The 17,164-nt window shown below is 40.9% G+C and overlaps 1 protein-coding gene across 5 annotated transcripts in view; it reads left to right on the top strand.

Annotated features, from left to right (window-relative positions):
• The first annotated feature begins 262 nt into the window (after positions 1–262).
• Positions 263–17,164, top strand: part of usp15 (ubiquitin specific peptidase 15) — a 109,430-nt gene continuing 92,528 nt past the window's right edge. For 4 of the 5 annotated variants that reach the window (XM_078219698.1, XM_078219697.1, XM_078219700.1 and 1 more), the window contains exon 1: positions 263–387. In XM_078219698.1, coding sequence (XP_078075824.1) covers positions 299–387 — 89 coding nt within the window. In that variant the 5' untranslated portion in view covers positions 263–298. Of the gene's footprint in view, positions 388–15,640; positions 15,781–17,164 lie in introns of all 5 variants that reach the window. The other variant, XM_078219699.1, reaches the window with a different exon arrangement.

Raw genomic sequence — 17,164 nt, 5'->3', positions numbered from 1 at the left:
TTTCCTGTGATTTTTCTCTGGGACTGTTTACAGCAGGAGTCCTGGAGATTGATCTTCCATTCCTGGAGGGTTGGCAGCCCTGTTCTGTGTAGGGTCGCGTTGAGTGTGTGTCCATTTGTCCCCCTTGCGGAGCTGGGAGGTCCGCGGGTCCTCCCGCCTGTGGGAAGTGCCGTGCTTCCCAATTGGGGGGGGGGGGATGATCCTGTCGCCGGCTGCGCTCTTTGGCGTAGGCGGTCTGACGCCGGCTGGAGAGGGAGGGTGAGGGTTCCCGGCATGCGCCGCGCGGTTGCTAGCGAACATGGCGGAGGGCGGAGCGGCCGAGCTGGAGACGCAGCGCGCCGACACAGCGGCGCTGATGAAGACACCGCTGAAGAAGGGCGATACCTGGTGAGGCCTGGAGCGGGAGCATAGACGTGGGGGATGGGGGATGGGGGATGGGGGGGGGGGGGTGAAGAGGGATTGTGAAGAAAGAGAGAGGGAGAAACGTTCCCCTTCCTGCCAAGGGCGCCGGTAGTGTTGGGGGTGGGGACCCAACCAGCCAGCGGCCGCACCCACCGCAGGCCCCTGCTCTGCCCAGGATCGCCTTTGCTGCTACTGTTGTGGTCGGTGCCCCCTCCCCCTGGTTAACCTAGGTTGTAGGAAGATCCTTGTGGGGGACCAGGCTTCACCTTAGCAGGCCTCACTTGTCCTCCGGGTGCTCCGGTTTCCCCCCTCAGTCTGAAAGACGTGCTGGTTAGGTGCATTGGCCGTGCTAAATTCCCCCTCAGTGTACCCGAACAGGCGCCGGAGTGTGGCGACTAGGGGATTTTCACAGCAACTTCATTGCAATGTTAATATAAGCCTACTTGTGACACGAATAAATAAACTTTAAACTTAAGTTCAGGCAATGGTTTATTTTCTCTCCACTCCCAACACCAGGCAGTTTTCCTCTTAAGGGGCAATCATGAAGCCACAGGTATAGGTTGAGAGGCTCTCATAGAGGGTATTGAATTTGTGCAACTCGCTGCCCCATAGCATGGTGGAGTCTGAATCGTTAAGTGGTTTCAAGAGGGAGATAGATATATTTCAAATTAAAAAAGGGATATGGAGTACAGCTTGGGAGATGGATTTGAGACCAGGGACCAATCAGCCATTATCTGATTGAATGGCGGAGCTGAATTGGTCTATTCCTGCTCCTAGTTCCTATCTTTAAGGGATTAGTTTAAATGCTTGGGAAGTGCCCACTGTCGTAAAATTATATCACCCAATTCATTGCTTTGCAACCAATAAAGAGCATTTATATCTCACCTTTCACACTGTTGCAACGTAAGGAAACACAACCAGGTCCCACATTCATCTGTCTGATAAATAAAAGCCAATCTTACGTTGACTGAGAGATAAATGCTGGCCCAGACACCAGGAAAAGTCTCTGCCCTTTGTGTGGTGCTATGGCATCTTTTACTTTTGCATGAGTAGGCGTACTTGGCCTTGTTTTAACATTTCATCCAAAAGAGAACAGCTTCCCTCAGTTCAGCATTCCCTCAGTGTCAGATTGCACTCAAGTCTGTACAATGTGACTTGGAGCCATTGACCCCCTGACTCATTTGAAAATTCTGCTGTCAAGCCAAGGCTCATGCTTTCAATTTGAACTGATAGGTTATACATAATACATGTGGAACTAATAGGTTGTACATAATACATGTGAAACTAATTCACACACATGTTTCTAGATAATTTGTTGTCGCACCGTATTTTTCAGATCTCTGCTGGCCATGACCTATCTCTTTAGTATCTCTACAATGTTCCAGTGATTGTGTTGTCACTTAACTTATTTAGCATGTTGATGCTGCATTAGGGTTAGTGCACTCAGTTGATGAGTGCATGAGTAGGTGAATAAATGGGAAGAAAAAAATCGCACTGCAGCCAAAGTTCTTTAATGTTTCTTGTGAAACAGCTTTCATCTCAGGTTGTCACTACCAGCAGCACAATTATAGAACTTAACTGTCAAACAACCTTAAGTTTAACAGGATAAAATCTAGGGGAAAGAAGGGAAAGGGTAATCGGAGTTCAAATGGGTATAAAATAACATGCCTATTAAAAGTGTTTGTTGTACAAATGCCGTCAGTGTATAGGAAGTTGTGCAAAATGTTTTTTGCATTGAAGCAAAAAGTCCTTTACATACTGAACAGGAAAGCAAGAAAACCCGAGAGATTAGGGCTGCAAAGTCATGCCTGAAGAAAGGGGTTTTTAAGTTTTCTGAAAACGGTTGGTAGATGTAGAGAGAGTTTCAGAAACAGCACCCTGGCAGGTGAAAATGCTGTTGTTTGTGGTGGAGTGGATAGAGAATGTAAAGCAACCCAAAGTCGAAGTATTATGTGGAGTTGGATGGTGCAATTGGGAGTGATAGGAATCTGGAGCATTTTATGAAAGGATGCCTGCTGAGATGTTCTGATTGAATTGTAATTTATGAAGGGTTGAGATCCCAGGCTGCCAGCAATGCATTGGAGAATTTGAATGTTGACAAGGAGCTGTGGTGATGGGGAAAGCAGTAGGGTGGAATTTCACGTGCCCACCGTTAGCCTTTAATGCAATAAACAACACACATTAAATTTCAATTATTTGCTGGATAAAAATACTCCTGTGAATTCAAAGTTCTTTGCTAGGAGTTGGGGGCGGAGGGGAGCAAGTGTGAATTGTTTGGTAATTCAAATTAAGCAATTTTTAAGAGATTTTAATCAACTTAGAAAGTAATAGACTATAATTGTGTTCATTAAATCTTCCCTACAAACAGCCTCAAACTGCAGTAACACAGTGTGGGGTGATTTTGTATTGCCATAGAATTGTTGACAAAAAAACTCTGAAATATACAAAAATCTGTAACCTAATATTGTTGTTCAGTGTTCTAATTATACTTAACGGTTCAAAGTCATCTGAAACTCTTGCTAGGTTTATTTTCTTGTGAGATTTGTTCTACAATCTTTTTCTGTTCTCTATATGGTGCTACTTAGAACTTGGGCAATCCATTTTTACATATTCCTGTATAGTCTGTACAATAATACAGCCTTCCATCTTTGCATCAATATTATTTCAACACTATTTCCATTTGACATGGTTTCAATTTTTAAACAAATGTATGCTTAGATTAGGCTGAGTACTGAGACTATGATTCATTATTGGGAGTTTGGATGAAGCAGGTAGATCAGTTGAGTTTTGAGAATCTAGTTAAGTCTTGTGGTTAATTGTCAACGTTGTATTCATTTATGATGAATTTCAGAGAAATATAATTCTTTTTCATCAGAATGTCGTTCCTTATCGAAACCAATAGTATTTAAAGAATGTGTCATGGCCAACTGATGTTTAACAAACTTGTGATTTTTGTTACTTTTAGGTGTAATCCACACAGCCTCATTTTGGAAATGTTTATTGTATGGATATCTAACACCAATTTATCCTTTTCATATCTTGGCTATGTTATCTAGCTGTTCAGATGTTACCAAAGGGATTTGGTTTTAGTGGTCTTGTGTTATGAGTGTCCAAGTTTGTCTTGGAATTCAGCTCTGAAGAATTAGTTGAATACAAAAAGATCAGCCACAGCAGAGCAAATGTTGCCATGATAGCATTTGTGCCACCAGTGAACACTATACAGTGTGGCACGATTTCATGAAATGGCATGTCATGAATTTATACATATCTGACCTTGTTGTCATTGCCATCAATTGTCATTATTTCCAGGTTGCATAGACAAAATATGCAGACACTTGATGTTTGTAACATCAGTGGAAAACTTGGTTTTACAGGACCCTTGTGATAGTTTGTTTACTCATTCGCTCATCATTACCCCATTGCTAGTCCAGTAACATCATTATTATGCTACTGTTCCCATAGGGTTGGCTAGGCTTAAATGGTAGAGCTCTTGCATCTGAGTCAGAAGCTCTGGTGTTCAAGCTTTGCTCCTGGTCTACAGTGTAAATTCTAGGCTGATATTTCATTGTAGTTATGGAGAAAGTGATCAATCTTTGAAGGTACTATTCTTTGAATGAAATGTTAAATTGAGGCCATTTACTTGGTCTGATTCAGATTAATGTCAAAAGATATACCGTAATTTGAAGAATAGTCTTATGTCCTAACCATGATGTGGAGATGCCGGTGTTGGACTGTGGTGGACACAGTAAGAAGTCTCATAACACCAGGTTAAAGCTCAATAGGTTTATTTGGCATCACCAAATAAACCTGTTGGACTTTAACCTGGTGTTGTGAGACGACTTATTATGTCCTAACCAACAGTCCCTTATCATTCAATGGTACCAAAGAGAGATTAACTGGCCATTTCTTTTTATTCTTGCATGGGACATGGGCCTCACTGGCAAGGCATTTGTTGCCCGTTCCTAATTGGTCTTGAACTGAGTGGCCTCTGACAGTTAAGAGTCAATCACGTTGTTGTGGGCCTGGAGTCACACTTAAGACCTGACCGAGAAAGAACAGCAGACATGGCATTGGTAAACTAGGTAGATTTTTATGAGTACACGTTACCGAGACTAGTTTTTAGTTCCAGGATTCACCTAAATAGTTGTCACCAACTCACAATAGTTCATTGCTCTGAAATACCTTGGAGAAATCTTTGAGAGATGTGATAAAGTTATCAAAAACCAAGTTTTTTTTCCTTTGAGTACTCGGCCCCTCTCTCTGCCCTCCACTCCCCTATCCTCTCCAAGAATGTAAGTTATTTGGAGTGACACTTGAAACATTGATAGGATAACCAGTATATTATATTGTTTGTGATTCAAGACTTTAAGTAATTATGATTTTCTCTGCCAGCATTTTGGTTATGCATACTAATGTGGTTAAACATTGATTTAGAAATGGTTGTCTTATTGTCAAATACTTGTTTATTGACAAACATTTGACTGTCAGTTTAACTAAATTTATGATGTGGAAAGCTGTGCATAGTATAATGGGTTTTTAGATTCAAAATGACCAGAAAAGCAGAAAGTGTAATATAAGCTTGTAATATAAGCTTGTAATACAATACAAGATTGTAATATAAGTGTAATATGGGCGACACGGTAGCACAGTGGTTAGCACTGCTGCTTCACAGCTCCAGTGACCTGGGTTCGATTCCCGGCTTGGGTCACTGTCTGTGTGGAGTTTGCACATTTTCCTCGTGTCTGCGTGGGTTTCCTCCAGGTGCTCCGTTTCCTCCCACAGTCCAAAGATGTGCGGGTTAGATTGATTGGCCATGCTTAAGTTGCCCCTTAGTGTCTTGAGATGTGCAGCTTAGAGGAATATGGGGGTAGGGCCTGGGTGGGATTGTGGTCGGTACAGACTCGATGGGCCAAATGGCCTCTTTCTGTACTGTAGGGTTTCTATGATTTCTATTCTATGATAAAGCTAAATGGTGCCTGATATGCCATTTTGCATTGCTCTGTGACTTGTGATGTAACTGCTCTGCACGTAGGTTTATGGACGTGAGGGAACCCATTCACTCAGCCAACATTGTTTATAAGTAAGGTCTTCACTGATTTTGTTTGTTTGTGCCACAATATGTTTTTGATTTTCCATTTTCCTCAATGGGTGGTTTATTCATCCATGGTTGACTTTCAGGTAAACATGTGAACTGAAGTGATTTTGTTTGTGTTAGTGCTCTTTGAGAAGGATATATGAGAAAAGTATCAGAGAATGGGAAAGATGTTTAGCTTGTTATAATTCTCAATTAGTCGGCCAGCCTTGACTCTCTTCTGCAATTCAGTGAGATTATAACTGATCTCTGGCCTAACTCCACCTATCTGCCTCTGTCCCACATCCCTTATTACATTTGGATGACATATCTATCAACCAGATTTGAAATTTACAGTTAGAAGTGTTCCAAAATTCTACCACCCTGTGTGTGCAGAAGTGTTTGTCCATTATCCTTATTGTTTACTTTCACTCAGCCGATTACCTATTCAAGTCAATAATTTGCTTTCAACAAACTTCCACTGTAGGTAACAGTCCCTTATTTATGCCTTCTAGAAACCCATCTAAGTAACATGTATAGCCATTCCCCAGGCTAATGCTACTTCAGTCAAAAAATACTCTTCATAAAATTCAGTCCAGTTCTTCAGGCATGACTTAACCATTCTAGGACTTCATGTGTTGGAGGTATAAATGAGCTAGCACATTGTCAGGGTAGTGCCCCTCCCCCGACTTGTTCTCACTAATACTTGTGTATAACAATATGTTTTAACAGTGGGCTTTGTTAATAATATCAGCAAACCTGAAAACATTCAGAAAAACTTTTGCACTGCTTTTAATAAATGTAAATTTGATAAAGTTAGATCTACTCCCCTGTATGTGATCTTAATGCTCACCATGGCATATTTGCCGATGCAAGATTGTTAGCTGTTAAGAAGTTGTTTCACCGTTATCCCATAACAAATCAGAGTTGAGGACATTTGCTTCTTTGGCCGAAACTAGATCAGGACAACAATTCACTACAGCAGCAAGACAAGTGTAGAGAGAAGACAGGGAGAAGTAGATACATATTGCAGTATTTGGAGTCCAAAGAGAAAATGAAAACTTTTTATCCCACCAATCAAGCTGTGTTTAAATTTGTTACAAGGAGTTGCACTGCTAGATGAATCCTTTCAGATTAAGCAGAAAAGCAAGAAAGTTGTGTACAAAAGTCATGAGTTGCAGTGGAAACAATTGAATTATGCAGATTGTTGGCACACTTCACCATTAAAGAATCAGTCTTGTAATAGATATTGTGCTGTGTTCTGTACAGACCTTTTGCTTTTTGTATTTGCTTTTTTGCAGTTGTGCAGATTTGATTGGAAGGGTAGGTGAAATTAGGTGGTAATTTTTTATTGCAAACAGAGGAACTCAGACTTATTGAACAACTAAGTCATCAACCAGAAATTGAACCAATGCCCTCGTAATATTGATTGTGAATCAAATCAGTTAAAGTAAATCTGGGTTACAAAGACATTTTAGTGGGCTATAGTGGCAGAACATGCTGTCTGACCATGAATTAAAATTGCAAATGATTCGTTTTCATATTGTATATTTTGCATTGATACCACTTTTTTGCTCTCCATTTTTCCCATTCCTAGAATGTCCCCGTGCACTTGGAGATGAGAGGACAAGCTGGTAACCAGCTCTGAGGCTCCTGCCATGGTTACTCCATAGCTATTTCGTAGTTGTGCAAGGGTGACAAATGCTCGCTGGTTTCTTTCTTTGCTTGTGGTTAATCATCTGACTTTAGCGAGGTGCTTCCCTATCTTAGTGTAACCAAGATAAGGAATTTAAGTACTACCAGACCTTTGTTTGAGGCTTCTGTGTGCTGTGCAGCCTGCTACCATCCCCGAGCAATTCAGTGGCCCAGATTTTGCAGTGTGTTTATCAATAAGGCTATCAGCACTCACCATTATTTAAGAGTCAATTGGACAGCAACTTCTGGCAATCACAAATGCGCAGTTACACATGGAAATCCGAAAGTTGCTGACAGAGTTGTCTTCCTGAAGCTTCACTATCTTGCTGAGTGACTCAACATTTAAATGCATCGAACAGCGCGATGGATACTCACTGGACACGCCAGAGAAAGTTGGGGCTTTCCCATTCAAGTCTAAATGATTTTTTAATTACAAAAACAACTTGTATTTATATAGCAGCGTTAAGGTAATAAAATGGAACAAGGTGCTTCACAGGAGAGTTATAAAGCAAAACTTGATTCTTTGTCACATAAGGAAACATTGAGGCAGATCATCAAAAGCTTAGTAAAAGAGATGGATTTAATGAACCATCTTGAAGGAGGAAGTTTTGGAGTTTAGGGTCTTGGCAGCTGAAAGTATGGCCAACTTGTTGGGTCAATTAAAATTGGGGAATGTTCATGGATTGAAATTAAAGGAGCGCAGATATTGAAGAGGTTTGGGTCCAGAGGACATTACAGAGATAGGGTGAAGCTTAGGAATTTGAAAACAAGATGAGAATTTTAAATGTATTGAATGAATATTGAAATGAATTTTAAAGTAAGCCAGTGAACACCTACAAGAGTACGTGCGATTCAGGCACTGGTGTCAGAACTTTTGTTGACCTGAAGTTAACAGAGGATATAATGTGAGACACCAACCGGTAGTGAATTGGAATAGTCATGTCAAGACCAAATATATGAATGGGAGTTACAGCAGTAGCTGAGCTGAGGCAATTATGGAGTTGGGTGATGTTATGGAGGCAATCAGTCTTAATGGTGGTATGGATATGTGCTCTGAAGCTGATCTCCGTTAGATATGACAAGAGGGTTGTAAGGAAAGAAAACATTTTCTTTATCTAGCAGTTTTCATAATCCTCAGTAAACCTGAAGTCATCCAAAACTCTGCTTGTTCACTTACCTGCATCAAGTGCTGTTCGCCCATCCTATGCTCACCTCTTTGCATTGGCTCTGAGTAAATAATAGCTAATTTTAAAATTCTCATCCTTGTTTTGAAATCCCTACATGGCCTCTCCCTTCCTATTTTGATAATCTCCTCCAATCCCACAACCGTCTTGTGTCTGGGCGCATCTTGAGGAATCGTTTTTTAAAATTGTGCCATCATTGGGCCTTTAGCTATCAAGGCTGAAGGTCTGGAATTCCATCCATAAACCTCTCCATCTCAAAGGCATTCCTTAAAACCTAACTCTTTGACCAAGCTTTTGGTCATCCAATGTCTCCTAATGTGGCCCAGTGACAAATTTGATTTATGACATTCTTGTGTAGTGCCTTGGGCATTTTGACCTTGAAGACAAGTTGGTCTGTTTGAATGTTTTTGTCTCAAATGATCTTATTGAGTTGCTTAAAATCCACTCATGCTGAATAAACACCTTATGTGGGACATTGGCTCTGGCGTCACTAGATCACAAGATGAATGATGAATTTTAGTTAATCCATTCAGAGCTATGCTACCATTCCCCAAATAACCTTCATTGCTCTATCTGTTCCATGTATTGGTAACTCTGTGGGACAGCACTCCTGAATCTATGCCCCCTGTCTGCCCTGACAATTTAGAATGAAATAATTTTCTGGCGCTATCTCCATATCACTTACTGTTTTATATACCTGTATAAGGTCACCTCCTTTTCAAACTGATAAGCACAAGCAGTTAAGCGAAGGGTTTAAATATTTCCTATATGTTCAGTTGACTAGAACCCACCAATGTGTTCGGTCTGACAAAAGCACACTATGAATGTAATTTTCTCTGACTTGCACTCTATAGTATTGCTTGATTTGGTTTTGGGAAATGCAGTAGGGCAAACAACGAGTGAGGAAAGGAGCCAAGCTTGCACCCGTGTACAAATCTGCTCATCACGAGTCAGTCTTTTTTGTACTAAAACAATTGCAAAAATTCGTATTAAGCAAGCGAAACAACACTGCAAAAATGGGAATTTGGTGCTTAAAAAGATCAAATTCATGATGTTTTCCCAGGATTTCTGTACTCTTCCATTGAGGATGAGTGAATCTCCATTTCTCCTTCAAGCAATCCAGAATTAGCAGAAGTCTAGAGTGTCTTTTACATCCTCTAATCCAAAACATTTCATAATCAATGTAGGAAATTGCAGCAACCAATTTGCGCACAGCAAGATCCCATGAACAGTAAATGTAACAAATGAGCAAACCTGTTTTGTTGTCGTCTGAGGAATGTCTGGGATACTGGTAAAATTCCCATATTCTTCAGGTAATACTTCATTTTTCCATCTTAACAAGCAGATTTAACAGCTTGGCCAAATGACAGCACTGCTGATGATGCAGCATTCCCTCGTTATTGCAGTGAAATATTAGCTGTGATTCTGTGCTCTAAACTAGCTACCAACTAAAACATTAGAGAAATGATATTGAGTGGGAAATAATGACAAGATAGCCAATTTGGGTGTAGAAAAAAAACTGTAAAAATTATAAACATCAATGTAAAAGGACAAATGTGCTGAGATAAAAAGAGATCTAACCCAAGTTAACTGGGTTGAGAAATTAGCACAGTAAGAAGTCCAACAAGCCTGTGGCTTGTGCCACCAAATAAACCTGTTGGACTTTAACCTGGTGTTGAGAGACTTCTTACTGTGCTTACCCCAGTCCAAAGCCGGCATCTCCACAAAAATGAGCAACCAGCCAATCAATGGAAATAAAAGCTTCAGATACAAGAAGGCTGGAGTACTTGTTGGATGAAAAGAGAATGCATCAAACTGCGCAGTTTTGCGGATAAACACTGATCAAAAACTAAAACTTGAAGGGCTTTGGATGATATAAGTGAGGAGGGAGTATAGAAAGTGTGAGATGAAAAGGGAGATTAGAAGGACTGAAAATTAATATGATAAAGGTTGACTATTTGTATGAAAGGAAACAGTAAGGATGCATCCTATCTGGACCTGGTGACTAATCAGCTTTCGTTAGTGTTTCTAATACTTCTGCTTCATCATTTTAGGCCATCTGGTATCAGCTACCTTTTATTTCACTATGACTTTGGTAGTTCTCTTTTCATCAGTGAAAACAGATGCTAAATGCTCATTTAGTAACTGAGCCATGCTCTCTCCTTCCAACCACAGGCCTGTTTCTTGGCTGCTAATTGGACTGACACCTTGTTAGTTTTTACAAATTTAGAATTATGTAATCAGGTGGACAGGAGAAGGTGATGGAACAACAGTTAGAAATTATTTTAGAACAGAAAGGTGGCTGCATCAGTGAACTGAGGGTGTTCACTGTTGGCTGCTGAAAGAAATCAGAAAAGAAGTGGGAGAGATCCTGAGACTGCCAGTCCACCTTTTGTATAAAAATGCTTCTTTCACAGGATGTGGACAGCATTAACTAGGCCATCATTTTTTGTCAACCCTAATTTTCCTTGAGAAGGTGGTGTTGAGTTGCTGCCTTGCAGTGCACGTGGTGTAGGTACACTGCTGTTAGGGAGGTAGTCCCATGATTTTGACCCAGTGCGAGTCTCTACTCAAGAAGAGGGAGGAAGATAAATTAGATAACAATACAACAGCTAGTGTAAAAGGTTATGGGCAAGCTGTTAGAATTTGTTTACTTCAGGATAAATTTAATGAACATTGAGATATTGATGTATTATCAAGGTCAACCAGCACAGAGTTATTGAAAGTAAATCATGTTTGACAAGTTAATGTTTTTTTCTGAAGTGACTATAGATAAAGGAATGCATTAACTGATACATATATATAGATTTTAGAAGGCATTCAATAAGACGTTGCACGGAAGGCTTGTTATTAATGCTCAGGGGTGTGCTTTTATGTGGAAATGTAGCAGCATCTGTGTAAAGTTGATTAACAGACAGAAAACAAGATAAATGAGTGATACTTGAATGAGAAAAAGATTCAAAATGCTAAAGTGTATTAAGTAGTTTGTTTACACAGAATATGAATATGGTTTGTGCTTGAAACAAGGTGAACACTAACTCTCAAAGTTTGCACATGACATTTTGGATCCATAGGACTCTAAAATCGGCCCCGCAGGTGGAGGAGGTGGTTAAGAAGGTGTATGGTGTGCTGGCCTTTATCAATCGAGGGATTGAGTTTAGGAGTCCGGGGATAATGATGCAGCTATATAAGACCCTCGTCAGACCCCACTTGGAGTACTGTGCTCAGTTCTGGTCGCCTCATTACAGGAAGGATGTGGAAAAGATTGAAAGGGTGCAGAGGAGATTTACAAGGATGTTGCCTGGATTGAGTGGCATGCCTTATGAGGATAGGCTGAGGGAGCTCGGTCTTTTCTCCTTGGAGAGACGTAGGATGAGAGGATACCTAATAGAGGTATGTATATAAGATGTTGAACATAGAACATAGAACATTACAGCGCAGAACAGGCCCTTCGGCCCACGATGTTGCACCGACCAGTTAAAAAAAAAAACTGTGACCCTCCAACCTAAACCAATTTCTTTTCGTCCATGAACCTATCTACGGATCTCTTAAACGCCCCCAAACTAGGCGCATTTACTACTGATGCTGGCAGGGCATTCCAATCCCTCACCACCCTCTGGGTAAAGAACCTACCCCTGACATCGGTTCTATAACTACCCCCCCTCAATTTAAAGCCATGCCCCCTCGTGCTGGATTTCTCCATCAGAGGAAAAAGGCTATCACTATCCACCCTATCTAAACCTCTAATCATCTTATATGTTTCAATAAGATCCCCTCTTAGCCGCCGCCTTTCCAGCGAAAACAATCCCAAATCCCTCAGCCTCTCCTCATAGGATCTCCCCTCCATACCAGGCAACATCCTGGTAAACCTCCTCTGCACCCTCTCCAAAGCCTCCACATCCTTCCTGTAATGTGGGGACCAGAACTGCACACAGTACTCCAAGTGCGGCCGCACCAGAGTTGTGTACAGTTGCAACATAACGCTACGACTCCTAAATTCAATCCCCCTACCAATAAACGCCAAGACACCATATGCCTTCTTAACAACCTTATCTACTTGATTCCCAACTTTCAGGGATCTATGCACACATACACCTAGATCCCTCTGCTCCTCCACACTATTCAAAGTCCTCCCGTTAGCCCTATACTCAACACATCTGTTATTCCTACCAAAGTGAATTACCTCACACTTCTCCGCATTAAACTCCATCCGCCACCTCTCGGCCCAACTTTGCAACCTGTCTAAGTCTTCCTGCAAACTACGACACCCTTCCTCACTGTCTACCACACCACCGACTTTGGTGTCATCAGCAAATTTGCTAATCCACCCAACTATACCCTCATCCAGATCATTAATAAATATTACAAACAGCAGTGGCCCCAAAACAGATCCCTGAGGTACACCACTTGTAACCGCACTCCATGATGAATATTTACTATCAACCACCACCCTCTGTTTCCTATCCGCTAGCCAATTCCTGATCCAATTTCCTAGATCACCCCCAATCCCATACATCTGCATTTTCTGCAGAAGCCTACCATGGTGAACCTTATCAAACGCCTTACTAAAATCCATATATACCACGTCCACTGCCTTGCCCCCATCCACCTCCTTGGTCACTTTCTCAAAAAACTCAATAAGGTTAGTAAGGCACGACCTACCTGCCACAAAACCATGCTGACTATCACCTATCAATTCATTACTCTCCAAATAACTATAAATCCTATCCCTTATAATTTTTTCCAACATCTTGCCGACAACAGAAGTGAGACTCACCGGTCTATAATTCCCGGGGAAGTCTCTGTTCCCCTTCTTAAACAATGGGACAACATTGTTGAGAGGCATAGATCGGGTGGACTCTCAGAGGCTTTTTCCCAGGGTGGAAATGGCTGCTATGAGAGGACACAGGTTTAAGGTGCTGGGGGGTAGGTACAGGGGAAATGTTAGGGGGAAGTTTTTCACAGAGGGTGGTGGGCGAGTGGAATCGGCTGCCGTCAGTAGTGGTGGAGGCAAACTCAATAGGGTCTTTTAAGAGACTCCTGGATGAGTACATGGGACTTAATAGGATGGAGGGTTATAGGTAGGCTTAAAAGGTAGGGATATGTTCGGCACAACTTGTGGGGCCAAAGGGCCTGTTTTGTGCTGTAGTTTTCTATGTTTCTATGTCTATACGGTTTTAGGCAAACATATCCTCCGGATGTCTTCTATAGATATGTCTGGCAGTAAATGGAATCTGGATAGGTGTGAAGTAATGCATTTTGGAAATAAACATGAGGAATAGGAGTATAAATGAAAAGATACAGAAAAGTGAGGGTAAATAGAGACCCCCTTTACAATTACACAATTCCCTTTAAATTTGTGCAGAGGGAAAAATGTTTTATAAATGAAGCTTAGAATGCAAAAGGAAAACGGTGATGGTAAATTTGGCAATAGTTGGCCATAATGCGAGTATTCTGTAGTTTGGATTGTAGGACATATTGAGACCTTAGATGGAAAATTTGCACTTGTATAGCATCTTTAATGCAGAAGAAATTCCATGGCACTTTTTGAAATATGTATGGAAAGAAATGGCTGCCAAGCTTTGGGGGGGGGGGGGCGCAGAAATTAGAGTGGATGACTAAAAGTTTGGTCAAAGGTGTAGGCTTTAAAGGAAGAAAGGGAGGTCGCAGGGTCTCAAAATAATTTATAAGGATAAGTGAGTTATCTAAATTACCTTGGTGTAGGACAGACCACGTGAATGTTTTGTTGAGGTTTTCAAAATGATGTACTCTTGGCAAGGTGAATAGGGAGATTGTTCCAGCTGACTGTGAAGTTGGTCAGGGTTATCAGTTTAAAGCTGTTATTGAGAATGTGAAGTTAGAAATTCCCTTACCCAGGAGTTTATTGGTGCATCAAATGTTTTATAGCCATTGTGGCAGGCACCCTCGTGCCCTTTAAGGAATAAATGGATTAATATTTGAAGCAGAGGATAATGCAAGGCCACGGGAAAAGAGTAGGGCAGTTTTAGATTTCCCCAGTAAAGAACTAGTCCAATGCTGATACCAGTCGATTGGTCTCCTGTGCTGGAAACTTCTATAGTTTTGATTTTGACAGCATATGTTAATTTCATGTTCTGATATTTGCTGTAAATACAAATATATTCAACCATGATTATTGGCTCTGTAACTGATTTTTTAAAACAATTTTGATGATCTTTGGAAGTTGTAAGATGAAGCTGCACTTGTTTTTCAGCTGAATGCTGTGTGCAAAAACATTTATATTGGCAGCTTCTAAAAAGCTTTTTTAATTGTTGCAAGATGTGTTTTAATATATTCATATCTCTGGGTGTGCAGTTTTTAAAACAAATTGAACCTTTGTTGCAGAAGAAATCATATTGGATAATCTACATAATTATATTTGTTTAGTTATTGAAATATTCTAGAATATGCAGGTGATTTAGTTTTAGAAATGTGGTGCATTTTAATCTGTTATTTTAATTATTAAATCATTTCGATTTGGAGTCCAATTACAGTGATGTTCCCTTGTCTTGCAGTGTGCAAAAGATGCATTTCCCCATATTGAATGTCAAGTTAACAGTAAAATACTTGCCTTTCCAACTCTAAATTTATGCGCATTTAGTTTTGAAGCCTGTCCATCCCACATTGCCAAATGCCTCCTCGCATTCAGTTGCAACATGAGGCTGTGGAATTGGAGCCAATCTGACCTGAGCTGCACCTGCCTTTTTTAGCCCGTTACAGGTTCAGCATCAATGCGAGAATGAAAGGGATATAAGGATATCAAAGAGAGGAGGCACAAAGGGAGAACAAATTGCAAGTTAAAAATAGTAAGGGAGAACAAAGGTGACATTGGGCAGGTGAACTGATTCAGATGTGACAAAGATAATCTGTGCTTCAGATTCATGATAGTGCTCTTTGTGCCTTATTTTTCTTTGGACTGAATTTAGGTCTTGAGGTGATGGAGCAATTTATTTGTTGAGCAGACTTTGTTCTACTTCACTGCTCTGAAAAAAAAACCAAAAGCATTCTCCAACTCAGGAGAAGTACATTTCCTGAAAATTGTCTTTCGATTACTCTGGTTATCTGGTTGGATAGGAAGTGGAATTGAGAATACATTTTTTGCCTTTCTTGTTCAGAGCTGTGCCCAAGAGCTCCCTTTATCTCACTTCTCTTGGTCCTTTGCGATTATTAATTTTAACTTTTTTGGTAAGAAAACTTTGTTCAGTTTTAGGTGAATAAAAAGTTTAAATTCAGTAAATTCCATAGCTTTTTTTGGTTGTTCCCAAAACAGGAAGTGATGCAAAAGAACTTCCTGGGCACATCTACGAAGAAGAAAGGCAAAATGGCATCTTCTTATGTTCATAACCTAAGTGAACTATCTACAATTTATGATACTGGTCAATTGATCAAGAACAAAAATGAAATGTAATGGTAAGTAGTTTTTCAGCATGCCCTAATGGAATTTGTTTCCTACTTTCGCATCTAATGAAAGCATCAAATGTTCAAAAAATTAATAAAGTATGTCATCTTTTGGACATAAAGTAAAGGCATACTTTCTTAAAATAGTACATCAACTTAAGAGCTGATGTTTTATGAGGTTACTACACTCTGCTAATGATAGTAAGCTAACCACTGCCCTGAATCTTTGAACTTTTCCAGAGTTATAGTTTTTTTTCATGATTTTATGCTCCTCATCTGAAGCTGACTTACGCTAGCCACAGCATTGACTGAGGTCAGTGAGATTCTGCTGCATTGTCTAACTCACTGGGGTAGCACGGTGGCACAGTAGTTGAATCGGAAACCCAGGTTCAATTCTGGCCTTGGGTGACTGTGTGGAGTTTTCACATTCTCCCTGTGTCATAGAAATAGAATCATAGAAACCCTACAGTGCAGAGAGAGGCCATTCAGCCCATCGAGTCTGCACCGACCACAATCCCACCCAGGCCCTACCCCCATATCCCTACATATGTTACCCACTAATCCCTCTAATCTACGCATCTCAGGACACTAAGGGGCAATTTTAGCATGGCCAATCAACCTAACCCGCACATCTTTGGACTGTGGGAGGAAACCGGAGCACCCGGAGGAAACCCACGCAGACACGAGGAGAATGTGCAACCTCCACACAGACTGACCCAAGCTGGGTGCGTGGGTTTCCTCCGGGTGCTCTGGTTTCCTCCCACAGTCCAAAGATGTGTAGGTTAGGTCGAGTGCCATGCTAACTAAATTGCCTCTCCGTGTCCCAAGATGTGTAGGTTAGATGGATTAGCCATTTGAAATGCGTGGGGTTACAGGGATAGTGTGGGGGAAAGGGCTTGGGTAAGATGTCAGAGAGTCAGTGCAGACTCAGTGGGCTGAATGGCCTCTTCTGCACTGTAGGGATTCTATGATTCACCAGATGAGTTGATTGTAGCCAGGATACATGACTGGCTGTGTTAACCAAGCTTCTCTTTCTGGCATTTATACTTTCGACCATTAATGGAATGCTTGAGCTGTTGCTAATTTTTGCCTCCCCATTTTCTTTTAGTACAGGCCACTGAGACCAGATAACACGGCTTGAGCTTGGGATCTACCTGATCTACATGGCATATTGCCATTTGGGTGCATTTTGAGTAATCTGGGGAGCGCAATTAATGATTTCCCATTGCATCCTGTTAGGTTGCCACTGCTGGTTTTTTTTAATTAATGAGTATTTGAAGATTAACGAGCAATTATTCGTGACAGAATCCACTTTATAAAACCTTATTTGTTTTCTATTTTCTGACCAATAATGTTAAATGGTATGTTGCTTCCTTGGTGCTAGGTTAAAGGATAT

Source organism: Mustelus asterias, chromosome 9 (genome assembly GCF_964213995.1).
Source record: "Mustelus asterias chromosome 9, sMusAst1.hap1.1, whole genome shotgun sequence".
Classification (NCBI taxonomy): domain Eukaryota; kingdom Metazoa; phylum Chordata; class Chondrichthyes; order Carcharhiniformes; family Triakidae; genus Mustelus; species Mustelus asterias.
Note: the sequence above shows the minus strand (reverse complement) of the source record. Positions and strands in the feature narration are given on the sequence as shown.